Source organism: Oncorhynchus keta, unplaced genomic scaffold, assembly GCF_023373465.1.
Source record: "Oncorhynchus keta strain PuntledgeMale-10-30-2019 unplaced genomic scaffold, Oket_V2 Un_contig_18252_pilon_pilon, whole genome shotgun sequence".
In the NCBI taxonomy this organism is placed as follows: Eukaryota; Metazoa; Chordata; class Actinopteri; order Salmoniformes; family Salmonidae; genus Oncorhynchus; species Oncorhynchus keta.
Window position 1 is genome coordinate 1 of NW_026280826.1, and position 15,058 is coordinate 15,058.

A 15,058-nucleotide genomic window follows, 5' to 3' on the forward strand; every position below is an offset into this window, starting at 1 on the left:
CTCTGTGAGGATGGACCTCAACATGGCCAGACTGCTCCACCAGAAATGGAAGGACACTGTGCAGGTGTGTGTCACCTGCGTCAGGTGGGGTGTGTTACCTGCGTCAGGTGGGGTGTGTTACCTGGGTCAGGTGGGGTGTGTTACCTGGGTCAGGTGGGGTGTGTTACCTGGGTCAGGTGGGGGGTGTGTCACCTGCGTCAGGTGGGGTGTGTTACCTGGGTCAGGTGGGGTGTGTCACCTGCGTCAGGTGGGGTGTGTTACCTGCGTCAGGTGGGGTGTGTTACCTGGGTCAGGTGGGGTGTGTCACCTGCGTCAGGTGGGGTGTGTCACCTGCGTCAGGTGGGGTGTGTTACCTGGGTCAGGTGGGGTGTGTTACCTGGGTCAGGTGGGGTGTGTGTGACCTGGGTCAGGTGGGGTGTGTTACCTGGGTCAGGTGGGGTGTGTTACCTGGGTCAGGTGGGGTGTGTTACCTGGGTCAGGTGGGATGTGTTACCTGGGTCAGGTGGGATGTGTGTGTGTGTTACCTGGGTCAGGTGGGATGTGTTACCTGGGTCAGGTGGGGTGTGTTACCTGGGTCAGGTGGGTGTGTCACCTGGGTGGGTGGGGTGTGTGTGACCTGGGTCAGGTGGGGTGTGTTACCTGGGTCAGGTGGGGTGTGTTACCTGGGTCAGGTGGGGTGTGTTACCTGGGTCAGGTGGGGTGTGTTACCTGGGTCAGGTGGGGTGTGTTACCTGGGTCAGGTGGGGTGTGTTACCTGGGTCAGGTGGGGGTGTTACCTGGGTCAGGTGGGGTGTGTTACCTGGGTCAGGTGGGGTGTGTTACCTGGGTCAGGTGGGGTGTGTTACCTGGGTCAGGTGGGGTGTGTTACCTGGGTCAGGTGGGGTGTGTTACCTGGGTCAGTTGGGTGTGTTACCTGGGTCAGGTGGGATGTGTTACCTGGGTCAGGTGGGTGTGTGTGACCTGGGTCAGGTGGGGGTGTGTGACCTGGGTCAGGTGGGGTGTGTTACCTGGGTCAGGTGGGGTGTGTTACCTGGGTCAGGTGGGGTGTGTTACCTGGGTCAGGTGGGGTGTGTTACCTGGGTCTGGTGGGGGTGTGTGTCACCTGGGTCAGGTGGGGGTGTGTGTGTCACCTGGGTCAGGTGGGGTGTGTGTGTTACCTGGGTCAGGTGGGGTGTGTGTTACCTGGGTCAGGTGATGTGGTTACCTGGGTCAGGTGTGTGTGGGTCAGGTGTGTGTGTGTGTGTGTGTGTGTGTGTGTGTGTGTGTGTGTGTGTGTGTGTGTGTGTGTGTGTGTGTGTGTGTGTGTGTGTTTTAAGTCTGCGGTTGTCTTTCTAGGAGAAGCAGAGACAAGCAGCACTCTCCTACCATCTACTACAAGAGAGTGAGTAAACTCACACTCACACACACACACACACACACACACACACACACACACACACCACTGACCCAGGTAACACACACACACACACACGTTACAAGGCTAAGGCCTCACGGTCATCAAATCATTGTTGTTAATTTGTTGAATAGTTTTGTGTCTTACTGTGATATAATATAGATTTGCTGATACATCATCCGTGTTGAATTGATATATGTTAAGCTTTCGCAAGTTGCAGTTTGTTTAAAAGTGTGATGCTAAAAACTACAAAACTACAAAACTTCATTCCCCATGTTTTCCTGTTCTATCCTGCTCTACTTCCTGGTTTTACCAGGCTCTGTCCACTGGGGCGAATCACAGACGGCCAAAACCGGGCTCAGGGACGGGTCACGCCCAGCTCACTTCCTGATTGGTCCAGACGGCTTTGCGTCTCCGAGTGGCCAATCGGAGGCTCGGGATGAGTTGCCAATCCTGGACCACTGGAGTGTGTCCCGCCCTCATGTCTCTCTCAGAGACATCATGACTGAAGAACGGGCTCTACAGGAGAACATGGAGAGGGTAACACACACACACTGGCATATACACACACACACACACACACACACACACACACACACACACACACACACACACACACACACTGGCATCACCTTCTGATTTGACACTGGCATATATACCTCCTCAGTCTGGTCCAGGTGGCATATATAACAGGACAGACAGACACAGCACTTTGACCTGTCTCTCACACACCACACTCAGTCTGGTCCACACTGGCATATATAACAGGACACATGGAGACTCAGCTCTTTGACCTGGCATCTCTCACTCCTCACACACACACACACAGGTGGTGTTAACACTGGCAGGGATACAGACACACACACTTTGACCTGTCTCTCTCCTCCTCAGTCCACAGTCTGGTCCAGGTGGTGTTAACAGGAGAGATGGAGACTCACACTTTGACCTGTCTGGCATCTCTACACACACTCCTCCTCAGTCTGGTCCAGGTGGTGTTAACAGGACAGATGGAGACTCAGCTCTTTGACCTGTCTGTCTCTCCTCCTCCTCAGTCTGGTCCAGGTGGTGTTAACAGGAGAGATATAGACTCAGCTCTTTGACCTGTCTGTCTCTCTCCTCCTCAGTCTGGTCCAGGTGGTGTTAACAGGACAGATGGAGACTCAGCTCTTTGACCTGTCTCTCTCCTCCTCCTCAGTCTGGTCCAGGTGGTGTTATCAGGAGAGATGGAGACTCAGCTCTTTGACCTGTCTCTCTCCTCCTCCTCAGTCTGGTCCAGGTGGTGTTATCAGGAGAGATGGAGACTCAGCTCTTTGACCTGTCTCTCTCCTCCTCCTCCTCAGTCTGGTCCAGGTGGTGTTAACAGGAGAGATGGAGACTCAGCTCTTTGACCTGTCTCTCTCCTCCTCCTCAGTCTGGTCCAGGTGGTGTTATCAGGAGAGATGGAGACTCAGCTCTTTGACCTGTCTCTCTCCTCCTCCTCAGTCTGGTCCAGGTGGTGTTATCAGGAGAGATGGAGACTCAGCTCTTTGACCTGTCTGTCTCTCTCCTCCTCCTCCTCAGTCTGGTCCAGGTGGTGTTAACAGGAGAGATGGAGACTCAGCTCTTTGACCTGTCTCTCTCCTCCTCCTCAGTCTGGTCCAGGTGGTGTTAACAGGAGAGATGGAGACTCAGCTCTTTGACCTGTCTCTCTCCTCCTCCTCCTCAGTCTGGTCCAGGTGGTGTTAACAGGAGAGATGGAGACTCAGCTCTTTGACCTGTCTATCTCTCCTCCTCCTCAGTCTGGTCCAGGTGGTGTTAACAGGAGAGATGGAGACTCAGCTCTTTGACCTGTCTGTCTCTCCTCCTCCTCCTCAGTCTGGTCCAGGTGGTGTTAACAGGAGAGATGGAGACTCAGCTCTTTGACCTGTCTCTCTCTCTCCTCCTCCTCCTCCTCAGTCTGGTCCAGGTGGTGTTAACAGGAGAGATGGAGACTCAGCTCTTTGACCTGTCTCTCCTCCTCCTCCTCAGTCTGGTCCAGGTGGTGTTAACAGGAGAGATGGAAACTCAGCTCTTTGACCTGTCTGTCTCCTCCTCCTCCTCAGTCTGGTCCAGGTGGTGTTAACAGGAGAGATGTAGACTCAGCTCTTTGACCTGTCTCTCTCTCCTCCTCCTCAGTCTGGTCCAGGTGGTGTTATCAGGAGAGATGGAGACTCAGCTCTTTGACCTGTCTCTCTCCTCCTCCTCAGTCTGGTCCAGGTGGTGTTATCAGGAGAGATGGAGACTCAGCTCTTTGACCTGTCTCTCTCCTCCTCCTCAGTCTGGTCCAGGTGGTGTTATCAGGAGAGATGGAGACTCAGCTCTTTGACCTGTCTCTCTCCTCCTCCTCCTCAGTCTGGTCCAGGTGGTGTTATCAGGAGAGATGGAGCTGCCATGATGAAGGAGACTCAGCTCTTTGACCTGTTCCCCAGCATAGACAGACACTTCCTACAGGACATCTTCAGAGATCACAAGTTAGTATATACACACACACACACACACACACACACACACACACACACACACACACACACACACACACACACACACACACACACACACACACACACACACACACACACACACACACACACACACACACACACACACACACACACACACACACACACACACACACACACACATTACACACACACACACATAAACACACACACACACACACCACATAACACACACACACACACACCACATAAACACACACACACACACACACACCACACACACACACACACACACACACACACACACACACACACACACACACACACACACACACACACACACACACACACACACACACACACACACACACACACACACACATTACACACACACCACATAAACACACACACACACACACACACACACACACACACACACACATTACACACACACACACATTACACACACACACCACATAAACACACACACACACACACACACACACACCACATAAACACACACACACACACACACACACACACACACACACACACACACACACACACACACACACACACACATTACACACACACCACATAAACACACACACACACACACACACACACACACACACACACACATTACACACACACACACACATTACACACACACACCACATAAACACACACACACACACACACATAAACACACACACACACCACATAAACACACACACACACACCACATAAACACACACACACACACACACACACACACACACCACATACAACACACACACACCACATAAAACACACACACACACACAAACTTCAAATCGGGTAGGGGTGTGTTAGTGTTTCATATGTGAATATGACACTGTGTGTGTGTGTGTGTGTGTGTGTGTGTGTGTGTGTGTGTGTGTGTGTGTGTGTGTGTGTGTGTGTGTGTGTGTGTGTGTGTGTGTGTGTAGTTGTAGTTACTGTCTGGTGCAGACGGAGCAGTTTCTGAGGTCTATGTTGGACGAGGGCCCTGTTAGAAACGCCCCGTGGCCCCAGAGCACACACCCCGTACTCACAGCAAGGATCGAGACAAGGTACACACATACACACACACCCCGTACTCACAGCAAGGAGCACCCTCCAAGCATCACTCACCTGCCTCCCCTTCCAAGCATCACTCACCTGCCTCCCCTTCCAAGCATCACTCACCTGCCTCCCCTTCCAAGCATCACTCACCTGCCTCCCCTTCCAGGCATCACTCACCTGCCTCCCCTTCCAGGCATCACTCACCTGCCTCCCCTTCCAGGCATCACTCACCTGCCTCCACTTTCAGGCATCACTCAGCTGCCTCCCCTTCCAAGCATCACTCACCTGCCTCCACTTTCAGGCATCACTCAGCTGCCTCCCCTTCCAAGCATCACACACCTGCCTCCCCTTCCAGGCATCACTCACCTGCCTCCACTTTCAGGCATCACTCAGCTGCCTCCCCTTCCAAGCATCACTCACCTGCCTCCTCATTTATCCACGATGGAGAGGTGGATTCAGACCCTGGTCGGTGTTCTGTTGTTGACAGAGAGGTGGATTCAGACCCTGGTCGGTGTTCTGTTGTTGACAGAGAGGTGGATTCAGACCCTGGTCGGTGTTCTGTTGTTGACAGAGAGGTGGATTCAGACCCTGGTCGGTGTTCTGTTGTTGACAGAGAGGTGGATTCAGACCCTGGTCGGTGTTCTGTTGTTGACAGAGAGGTGGATTCAGACCCTGGTCGGTGTTCTGTTGTTGACAGAGAGGTGGATTCAGACCCTGGTCGGTGTTCTGTTGTTGACAGAGAGGTGGATTCAGACCCTGGTCGGTGTTCTGTTGTTGACAGAGAGGTGGATTCAGACCCTGGTCGGTTCTGTTGTTGACAGAGAGGTGGATTCAGACCCTGGTCGGTGTTCTGTTGTTGACAGAGAGGTGGATTCAGACCCTGGTCGGTGTTCTGTTGTTGATTCAGACCCTGGTTGGTGTTCTGTTGTTGACAGAGAGGTGGATTCAGACCCTGGTCGGTGTTCTGTTGTTGACGGAGACCCTGGTCGGTGTTCTGTTGTTGACAGAGAGGTGGATTCAGACCCTGGTCGGTGTTCTGTTGTTGACAGAGAGGTGGATTCAGACCCTGGTCGGTGTTCTGTTGTTGACAGAGAGGTGGATTCAGACCCTGGTCGGTGTTCTGTTGTTGACAGAGAGGTGGATTCAGACCCTGGTCGGTGTTCTGTTGTTGACAGAGAGGTGGATTCAGACCCTGGTCGGTGTTCTGTTGTTGACAGAGAGGTGGATTCAGACCCTGGTCGGTGTTCTGTTGTTGACAGAGAGGTGGATTCAGACCCTGGTCGGTGTTCTGTTGTTGACAGAGAGGTGGATTCAGACCCTGGTCGGTGTTCTGTTGTTGACAGAGAGGTGGATTCAGACCCTGGTCGGTGTTCTGTTGTTGACAGAGAGGTGGATTCAGACCCTGGTCGGTGTTCTGTTGTTGACAGAGAGGTGGATTCAGACCCTGGTCGGTGTTCTGTTGTTGACAGAGAGGTGGATTCAGACCCTGGTCGGTGTTCTGTTGTTGACGGAGAGGTGGATTCAGACCCTGGTCGGTGTTCTGTTGTTGACAGAGAGGTGGATTCAGACCCTGGTCGGTGTTCTGTTGTTGATGGAGACCCTGGTCGGTGTTCTGTTGTTGATTCAGACCCTGGTTGGTGTTCTGTTGTTGACAGAGAGGTGGATTCAGACCCTGGTTGGTGTTCTGTTGTTGACAGAGAGGTGGATTCAGACCCTGGTCGGTGTTCTGTTGTTGACAGAGAGGTGGATTCAGACCCTGGTCGGTGTTCTGTTGTTGACAGAGAGGTGGATTCAGACCCTGGTCGGTGTTCTGTTGTAGCAGTTGATATATTGGAGCAGCAAAGTTGATCTCTACTCCCCACCCTCCCTCTCCCCCCTCCCTCTCTACCCCCCCCCTCCTCTCTACCCCCACCTCCCTCTCTACCCCCCACCTCCCCCTACCCCCCCCCCTCTCTACCCCCACCCCCTCCCCCTCCCTCTACCCCCCACCTCCCCCTCTCTCCCCCCCTCCCTCTCTACCCCCACCTCCCCCCTCCCCCTCCCTCTCTACCCCCCCCACCTCCCCTCACTCTACCCCCCCTCTCTTCCCCCTCTCTCCCCCCTCTCTCTCCCCCCCCCCTCTACCCCCCTCTCAGAAGCGTGCAGCTGCAGCGCCAGTGGCCCCTCCCCCATCCCTCTCTCAGTACCAGGATGTGGAGGACCCAGAGTATGAAGACTTCCGAGCCGAGGCCAGGCTCCAGAGAGGAAGACAGCTGGAGAGCTTCAGCAAGGCTGCAGAGGCTTACAGACAGGGACGCAGAGGTGTAGCTTCCTACTATGGACAACAGGTGGGTGGGGGGTTACAGACAGGGACGCAGAGGTGTAGCTTCCTACTATGGACAACAGGTGGGTGGGGGGTGGGGGGTTACAGACAGGGACGCAGAGGTGTAGCTTCCTACTATGGACAACAGGTGGGTGGGGGGTTACAGACAGGGACGCAGAGGTGTAGCTTCCTACTATGGACAACAGGTGGGTGGGGGGTTACAGACAGGGACGCAGAGGTGTAGCTTCCTACTATGGACAACAGGTGGGTGGGGGGTTACAGACAGGGACGCAGGGATGTGGCTTCCTACTATGGACAACAGGTGGGTGGGGGGTTACAGACAGGGACGCAGAGTGTAGCTTCCCACTATGGACAACAGGTGGGTGGGAGGGGGGTTACAGACAGGGACGCAGAGGTGTAGCTTCCTACTATGGACAACAGGTGGGTGGGGGGTTACAGACAGGGACGCAGAGGTGTAGCTTCCTACTATGGACAACAGGTGGGTGGGGGGTTACAGACAGGGACGCAGAGGTGTAGCTTCCTACTATGGACAACAGGTGGGTGGGGGGTTACAGACAGGGACGCAGAGGTGTAGCTTCCTACTATGGACAACAGGTGGGTGGGGGGGTTACAGACAGGGACGCAGAGGTGTAGCTTCCTACTATGGACAACAGGTGGGTGGGGGGGGTTACAGACAGGGACGCAGAGGTGTAGCTTCCTACTATGGACAACAGGTGGGGGGGGGGTTACAGGCATCTACTGACCCAGAGTCAGATGGTCTCCTTTATCTACTGACCCAGAGTCAGATGAGGTCCTTTATCTAATGACCCAGAGTCAGATGAGGTCCTTTATCTACTGACCCAGAGTCAGATGAGGTCCTTTATCTAATGACCCAGAGTCAGATGAGGTCCTTTATCTACTGACCCAGAGTCAGATGATGTCCTTTATCTACTGACCCAGAGTCAGATGAGGCTCTTTATCTACTGACCCAGAGTCAGATGAGGTCCTTTATCTACTGACCCAGAGTCAGATGAGGTTTTATCTACTGACCCAGAGTCAGATGAAGCCCTTTATCTACTGACCCAGAGTCAGATGGTCTCCTTTATCTACTGACCCAGAGTCAGATGAGGTATCCTTTATCTACTGACCCAGAGTCAGATGAGGTCCTTTTATCTACTGACCCAGTGTCAGATAGTCTCCTTTATCTACTGACCCAGAGTCAGATGGTCTCCTTTATCTACTGACCCAGAGTCAGATGGTCTCCTTTATCTACTGACCCAGAGTCAGATGAGGTCCTTTATCTACTGACCCAGAGTCAGATGGGCTCCTTTATCTACTGACCCAGAGTCAGATGGTCTCCTTTATCTACTGACCCAGAGTCAGATGAGGTCCTTTATCTACTGACCCAGAGTCAGATGAGGTCCTTTATCTACTGACCCAGAGTCAGATGAGGTCCTTTATCTACTGACCCAGAGTCAGATGAGGTCCTTTATCTACTGACCCAGAGTCAGATGGTCTCCTTTATCTACTGACCCAGAGTCAGATGGTCTCCTTTATCTACTGACCCAGAGTCAGATGAAGCTCTTTATCTACTGACCCAGAGTCAGATGGTCTCCTTTATCTACTGACCCAGAGTCAGATGAGGCCCTTTATCTACTGACCCAGAGTCAGATGAGGTCCTTTATCTACTGACCCAGAGTCAGATGGTCTCCTTTATCTACTGACCCAGAGTCAGATGGTCTCCTTTATCTACTGACCCAGAGTCAGATGAGGTCCTTTATCTACTGACCCAGAGTCAGATGGTCTCCTTTATCTACTGACCCAGAGTCAGATGGTCTCCTTTATCTACTGACCCAGAGTCAGATGGTCTCCTTTATCTACTGACCCAGAGTCAGATGGTCTCCTTTATCTACTGACCCAGAGTCAGATGAGGCCCTTTATCTACTGACCCAGAGTCAGATGAAGCCCTTTATCTACTGACCCAGAGTCAGATGAGGTCCTTTATCTACAGACCCAGAGTCAGATGGTCTCCTTTATCTACTGACCCAGTCAGATGAGGTCCTTTATCTACTGACCCAGAATCAGATGGTCTCCTTTATCTACTGATCCAGAGTCAGATGAGGTCCTTTATCTACTGACCCAGAGTCAGATGGTCTCCTTTATCTACTGACCCAGAGTCAGATGGTCTCCTTTATCTACTGACCCAGAGTCAGATGAGTATCCTTTATCTACTGACCCAGAGTCAGATGAGGCCCTTTATCTACTGACCCAGAGTCAGATGGTCTCCTTTATCTACTGACCCAGAGTCAGATGGTCTCCTTTATCTACTGACCCAGAGTCAGACGGTCTCCTTTATCTACTGACCCAGAGTCAGATGAGGTCCTTTATATACTGACCCAGAGTCAGATGGTCTCGTTTTTATCTAATGACCCAGAGTCAGATGAGGCCCTTTATCTACTGACCCAGAGTCAGATGGTCTCCTTTATCTACTGACCCAGAGTCAGATGAGGTCCTTTATCTACTGACCCAGAGTCAGATGAGGCCCTTTATCTACTGACCCAGAGTCAGATGGTCTCCTTTATCTACTGACCCACAGTCAGATGGTCTCCTTTATCTACTGACCCAGAGTCAGATGGGGTCTTTATCTACTGACCCAGAGTCAGAAACCCAGGACCTGAAAATCACAGTCTCCCCCATGGTATCGTTTTGGTACAGTCTCCCCCCATGGTATCGTTTTGGTACAGTCTCCCCCATGGTATCGTTTTGGTACAGTCTCCCCATGGTATCGTTTTGGTACAGTCTCCCCCATGGTATCGTTTTGGTACAGTTCCCCCCCATGGTATCATTTTGGTACAGTCCCCCCCCCATGGTATCGTTTTGTTACAGTCTCCCCCATGGTATCGTTTTGGTACAGTCTCCCCCATGGTATCGTTTTGGTACAGTCTCCCCCCATGGTATCATTTTGGTACAGTCTCCCCCATGGTATCGTTTTGGTACAGTCTTTGGTACAGTCTCCCCATGGTATCGCTTTTGGTACAGCCCCCCATGGTATCATTTTGGTACAGTCTCCCCCATGGTATCGTTTTGGTACAGTCTCCCCCATGGTATCGCTTTTGGTACAGTCTCCCCCATGGTATCGTTTTGGTACAGTCTCCCCCATGGTATCGTTTTGGTACAGTCTCCCCATGGTATCGTTTTGGTACAGTCTCCCCCATGGTATCGTTTTGGTACAGTCTCCCCCATGGTATCGTTTTGGTACAGTCTCCCCCATGGTATCGCTTTTCTCCCCCATGGTATCGTTTTGGTACAGTCCCCCCATGGTATCGTTTTGGTACAGTCTCCCCCATGGTATCGCTTTTGGTACAGTGTCCCCCATGGTATCGTTTTGGTACAGTCTCCCCCATGGTATCGTTTTGGTACAGTCTCCCCCATGGTATCGTTTTGGTACAGTCTCCCCCCATGGTATCGTTTTGGTACAGTCTCCCCCATTGTATCGCTTTTGGTACAGTCTCCCCCCATGGTATCGTGACAACACTTGTCTAAAAGCTGTGTGTGTGTGCGTGTGTGTGTGTGTGTGTGTCAGGGTCATCTCCATGGTCAGAAGATGCGTGAAGCCAATCACCGAGCGGCGGCCCAGATCTTTGAGCGGGTCAACTCCTCCCTGCTGCCTCAGAATGTGCTAGACTTCCACGGACTGCATGTCGACGAGGCCTTACTGCACCTGTCTGAGGTGTTAGAGAGGAAGACCACAGGTACACCTAGCTAGACCTCCAGGGACTGCATGTCGACGAGGCCTTACTGCACCTGTCTGAGGTGTTAGAGAGGAAGACCACAGGTACACCTAGCTAGACCTCCAGGGACTGCATGTCGACGAGGCCTTACTGCACCTGTCTGAGGTGTTAGAGAGGAAGACCACAGGTACACCTAGCTAGACCTCCAGGGACTGCATGTCGACGAGGCCTTACTGCACCTGTCTGAGGTGTTAGAGAGGAAGACCACAGGTACACCTAGCTAGACCTCCAGGGACTGCATGTCGACGAGGCCTTACTGCACCTGTCTGAGGTGTTAGAGAGGAAGACCACAGGTACACCTAGCTAGACCTCCAGGGACTGCATGTCGACGAGGCCTTACTGCACCTGTCTGAGGTGTTAGAGAGGAAGACCACAGGTACACCTAGCTAGACCTCCACGGACTGCATGTCGACGAGGCCTTACTGCACCTGTCTGAGGTGTTAGAGAGGAAGACCACAGGTACACCTAGCTAGACCTCCAGGGACTGCATGTCGACGAGGCCTTACTGCACCTGTCTGAGGTGTTAGAGAGGAAGACCACAGGTACACCTAGCTAGACCTCCACGGACTGCATGTCGACGAGGCCTTACTGCACCTGTCTGAGGTGTTAGAGAGGAAGACCACAGGTACACCTAGCTAGACCTCCAGGCTGTGTGATGAAGAGGAGTTAGAGAGGAAGACCACAGGTACACCTAGCTAGACCTCCAGGGACTGCATGTCGACGAGGCCTTACTGCACCTGTCTGAGGTGTTAGAGAGGAAGACCACAGGTACACCTAGCTAGACCTCCAGGCTGTGTGATGAAGAGGAAGACCACAGGTACACCTAGGTAGACCTCCTGGCTGTGTGATGAAGAGGTGTTAGAGAGGAAGACCACAGGTACACCTCCAGGCTGAGTGATGAAGAGGTGTTAGAGAGGAAGACCACAGGTACACCTAGCTAGACCTCCAGGCTGTGTGATGAAGAGGTGTTAGAGAGGAAGACCACAGGTACACCTAGCTAGACCTCCAGGCTGTGTGATGAAGAGGTGTTAGAGAGGAAGACCACAGGTACACCTAGCTAGACCTCCAGGCTGTGTGATGAAGAGGTGTTAGAGAGGAAGACCACAGGTACACCTAGCTAGACCTCCAGGCTGTGTGATGAAGAGGTGTTAGAGAGGAAGACCACAGGTACACCTAGCTAGACCTCCAGGCTGCGTGATGAAGAGGTGTTAGAGAGGAAGACCACAGGTACACCTAGCTAGACCTCCAGGCTGCGTGATGATGAGGAGTTAGAGAGGAAGACCACAGGTACACCTAGCTAGACCTCCAGGCTGCGTGATGAAGACCTGTCTGAGTTAGAGAGGAAGACCACAGGTACACCTAGCTAGACCTCCAGGCTGCGTGATGATGAGGAGTTAGAGAGGAAGACCACAGGTACACCTAGCTAGACCTCCAGGCTGCGTGATGAAGAGGAGTTAGAGAGGAAGACCACAGGTACACCTAGCTAGACCTCCAGGCTGCGTGATGAAGAGGAATTAGAGAGGAAGACAACAGGTACACCTAGCTAGACCTCCAGGCTGCGTGATGAAGAGGAGTTAGAGAGGAAGACCACAGGTACACCTAGCTAGACCTCCAGGCTGCGTGATGATGAGGAGTTAGAGAGGAAGACCACAGGTACACCTAGCTAGACCTCCAGGCTGCGTGATGAAGAGGAGTTAGAGAGGAAGACCACAGGTACACCTAGCTAGACCTCCAGGCTGCGTGATGAAGAGGAGTTAGAGAGGAAGACCACAGGTACACCTAGCTAGACCTCCAGGCTGCGTGATGAAGAGGTGTTAGAGAGGAAGACCACAGGTACACCTAGCTAGACCTCCAGGCTGTGTGATGAAGAGGTGTTAGAGAGGAAGACCACAGGTACACCTAGCTAGACCTCCAGGCTGCGTGATGATGAGGAGTTAGAGAGGAAGACCACAGGTACACCTAGCTAGACCTCCAGGCTGCGTGATGAAGAGGAGTTAGAGAGGAAGACCACAGGTACACCTAGCTAGACCTCCAGGCTGTGTGATGAAGAGGTGTTAGAGAGGAAGACCACAGGTACACCTAGCTAGACCTCCAGGCTGCGTGATGAAGGAGTTAGAGAGGAAGACCACAGGTACACCTAGCTAGACCAGGCTGCGTGAGGAGTTAGAGAGGAAGACCCAGGCTAGACCTCCAGGTGATGAAGAGGTGTTAGAGAGGAAGACCACAGGTACACCTAGCTAGACCTCCAGGCTGCGTGATGAAGAGGAGTTAGAGAGGAAGACCACAGGTACACCTAGCTAGACCTCCAGGCTGAGTGATGAAGAGGAGTTAGAGAGGAAGACCACAGGTACACCTAGCTAGACCTCCAGGCTGTGTGATGAAGAGGAGTTAGAGAGGAAGACCACAGGTACACCTAGCTAGACCTCCAGGCTGTGTGATGAAGAGGAGTTAGAGAGGAAGACCACAGGTACACCTAGCTAGACCTCCAGGCTGCGTGATGAAGAGGAGTTAGAGAGGAAGACCACAGGTACACCTAGCTAGACCTCCAGGCTGTGTGATGAAGAGGAGTTAGAGAGGAAGACCACAGGTACACCTAGCTAGACCTCCAGGCTGCGTGATGAAGAGGAGTTAGAGAGGAAGACCACAGGTACACCTAGCTAGACCTCCAGGCTGCGTGATGAAGAGGAGTTAGAGAGGAAGACCACAGGTACACCTAGCTAGACCTCCAGGCTGCGTGATGAAGAGGAGTTAGAGAGGAAGACCACAGGTACACCTAGCTAGACCTCCAGGCTGCGTGATGAAGAGGAGTTAGAGAGGAAGACCACAGGTACACCTAGCTAGACCTCCAGGCTGCGTGATGAAGAGGAGTTAGAGAGGAAGACCACAGGTACACCTAGCTAGACCTCCAGGCTGCGTGATGACGAGGTGTTAGAGAGGAAGACCACAGGTACACCTAGCTAGACCTCCAGGCTGCGTGATGAAGAGGAGTTAGAGAGGAAGACCACAGAGAGTTTTGTTCCCTAAACATGACCACATGTTCTCCTCCTTTCCCTCTGTGTGTGTGTGTGTGTGTGTGTGTGTGTGTGTGTGTGTGTGTGTGTGTGTGTGTGTGTGTGTGTGTGTGTGTGTGTGTGTGTGTGTGTGTGTGTGTGTGTGTGTGTGTGTGTGTGTGTGTAGAGTGTCATCAGGGTGTGTGTAGGTCTCAGCTGTCAGTTATAACAGGAAGAGGGAACCACAGCCTGCGTGGGAGGAGTGGAGGTATCCGCCCTGCTGTCATCCAGACTACCTCAACACACTGGGCTACAGGTACACACACTGGGCTACAGGTACCTCAACACACTGGGCTACACAGGTACCTCAACACACTGGGCTACAGGTACCTCAACACACTGGGCTACAGGTACCTCAACACACTGGGCTACAGGTACCTCAACACACTGGGCTACAGGTACACACACACAGGGCACAGGTACCTCAACACACTGGGCTACAGGTACCTCAACACACTGGGCTACAGGTACCTCAACACACTGGGCTACAGGTACCTCAACACACTGGGCTACAGGTACCTCAACACACTGGGCTACAGGTACCTCAACACACTGGGCTACAGGTACCTCAACACACAGGGCTACAGGTACACATAAGGGCTACAGGTACACACACTGGGCTACAGGTACCTCAACACACTGGGCTACAGGTACCTCAACACACTGGGCTACAGGTACACATACAGGGCTACAGGTACAACACACTGGGCTACAGGTACCTCAACACACTGGGCTACAGGTACCTCAACACACTGGGCTACAGGTACCTCAACACACTGGGCTACAGGTACCTCAACACACTGGGCTACAGGTACCTCAACACACTGGGCTACAGGTACCTCAACACACTGGGCTACAGGTACAACACACTGGGCTACAGGTACCTCAACACACTGGGCTACAGGTACCTCAACACACTGGGCTACAGGTACACACACTGGGCTACAGGTACCTCACAC

At 52.7% G+C, this 15,058-nt stretch overlaps 1 protein-coding gene and 2 long non-coding RNA genes across 58 annotated transcripts; all 3 read left to right on the forward strand.

The window, feature by feature from the left end:
• The first annotated feature begins 6 nt into the window (after positions 1-6).
• On the forward strand, positions 7-7,280 carry LOC127920060 (NEDD4-binding protein 2-like). Its single transcript, XM_052503890.1, has 6 exons — positions 7-64; positions 1,336-1,381; positions 1,710-1,933; positions 3,764-3,882; positions 4,848-4,964; positions 7,092-7,280. The coding sequence occupies exons 1-6, from the start codon at positions 11-13 to the stop codon at positions 7,261-7,263; spliced, it is 732 nt and encodes a 243-aa protein (XP_052359850.1). The 5' UTR covers positions 7-10; the 3' UTR covers positions 7,264-7,280.
• Positions 7,281-8,429: 1,149 nt separating this feature from the next.
• Positions 8,430-10,003, forward strand: LOC127920065 (uncharacterized). Of its 7 annotated transcripts, XR_008104959.1 has the most exons (5): positions 8,430-9,254; positions 9,317-9,380; positions 9,510-9,637; positions 9,704-9,767; positions 9,800-10,003. It is a non-coding gene; the product is annotated as an uncharacterized LOC127920065 (long non-coding RNA). The 7 variants fall into 7 exon arrangements; XR_008104955.1 differs by having other exon boundaries at positions 9,704-10,003; XR_008104956.1 differs by lacking the exon at positions 9,704-9,767 and having other exon boundaries at positions 9,768-10,003.
• An 812-nt stretch (positions 10,004-10,815) lies between these two features.
• LOC127920066 (uncharacterized) lies at positions 10,816-14,296 on the forward strand. 50 transcript variants are annotated; one of them, XR_008104962.1, is made up of 7 exons: positions 11,530-11,674; positions 11,735-12,336; positions 12,403-12,522; positions 12,583-13,089; positions 13,244-13,936; positions 13,997-14,162; positions 14,227-14,296. It is a non-coding gene; the product is annotated as an uncharacterized LOC127920066 (long non-coding RNA). The 50 variants fall into 50 exon arrangements; XR_008104991.1 differs by lacking the exons at positions 13,997-14,162; positions 14,227-14,296 and having other exon boundaries at positions 13,244-13,336; positions 13,517-13,576; positions 13,637-13,961; XR_008104960.1 differs by lacking the exons at positions 13,997-14,162; positions 14,227-14,296 and having other exon boundaries at positions 13,244-13,576; positions 13,637-13,961.
• The last annotated feature ends 762 nt before the right edge of the window (positions 14,297-15,058 follow it).

Coding starts and splice junctions, on each gene's coding strand:
- LOC127920060 (XM_052503890.1), top strand. CDS start 11: ATGGACCTCAACATGGCCAGACTGCTCCACCAGAAATGGAAGGACACT. Junction 1,382..1,709: donor CTACCATCTACTACAAGAGA/GTGAGTAAACTC, acceptor TGGTTTTACCAG/GCTCTGTCCACTGGGGCGAA. Junction 3,883..4,847: donor GACATCTTCAGAGATCACAA/GTTAGTATATAC, acceptor GTGTAGTTGTAG/TTACTGTCTGGTGCAGACGG.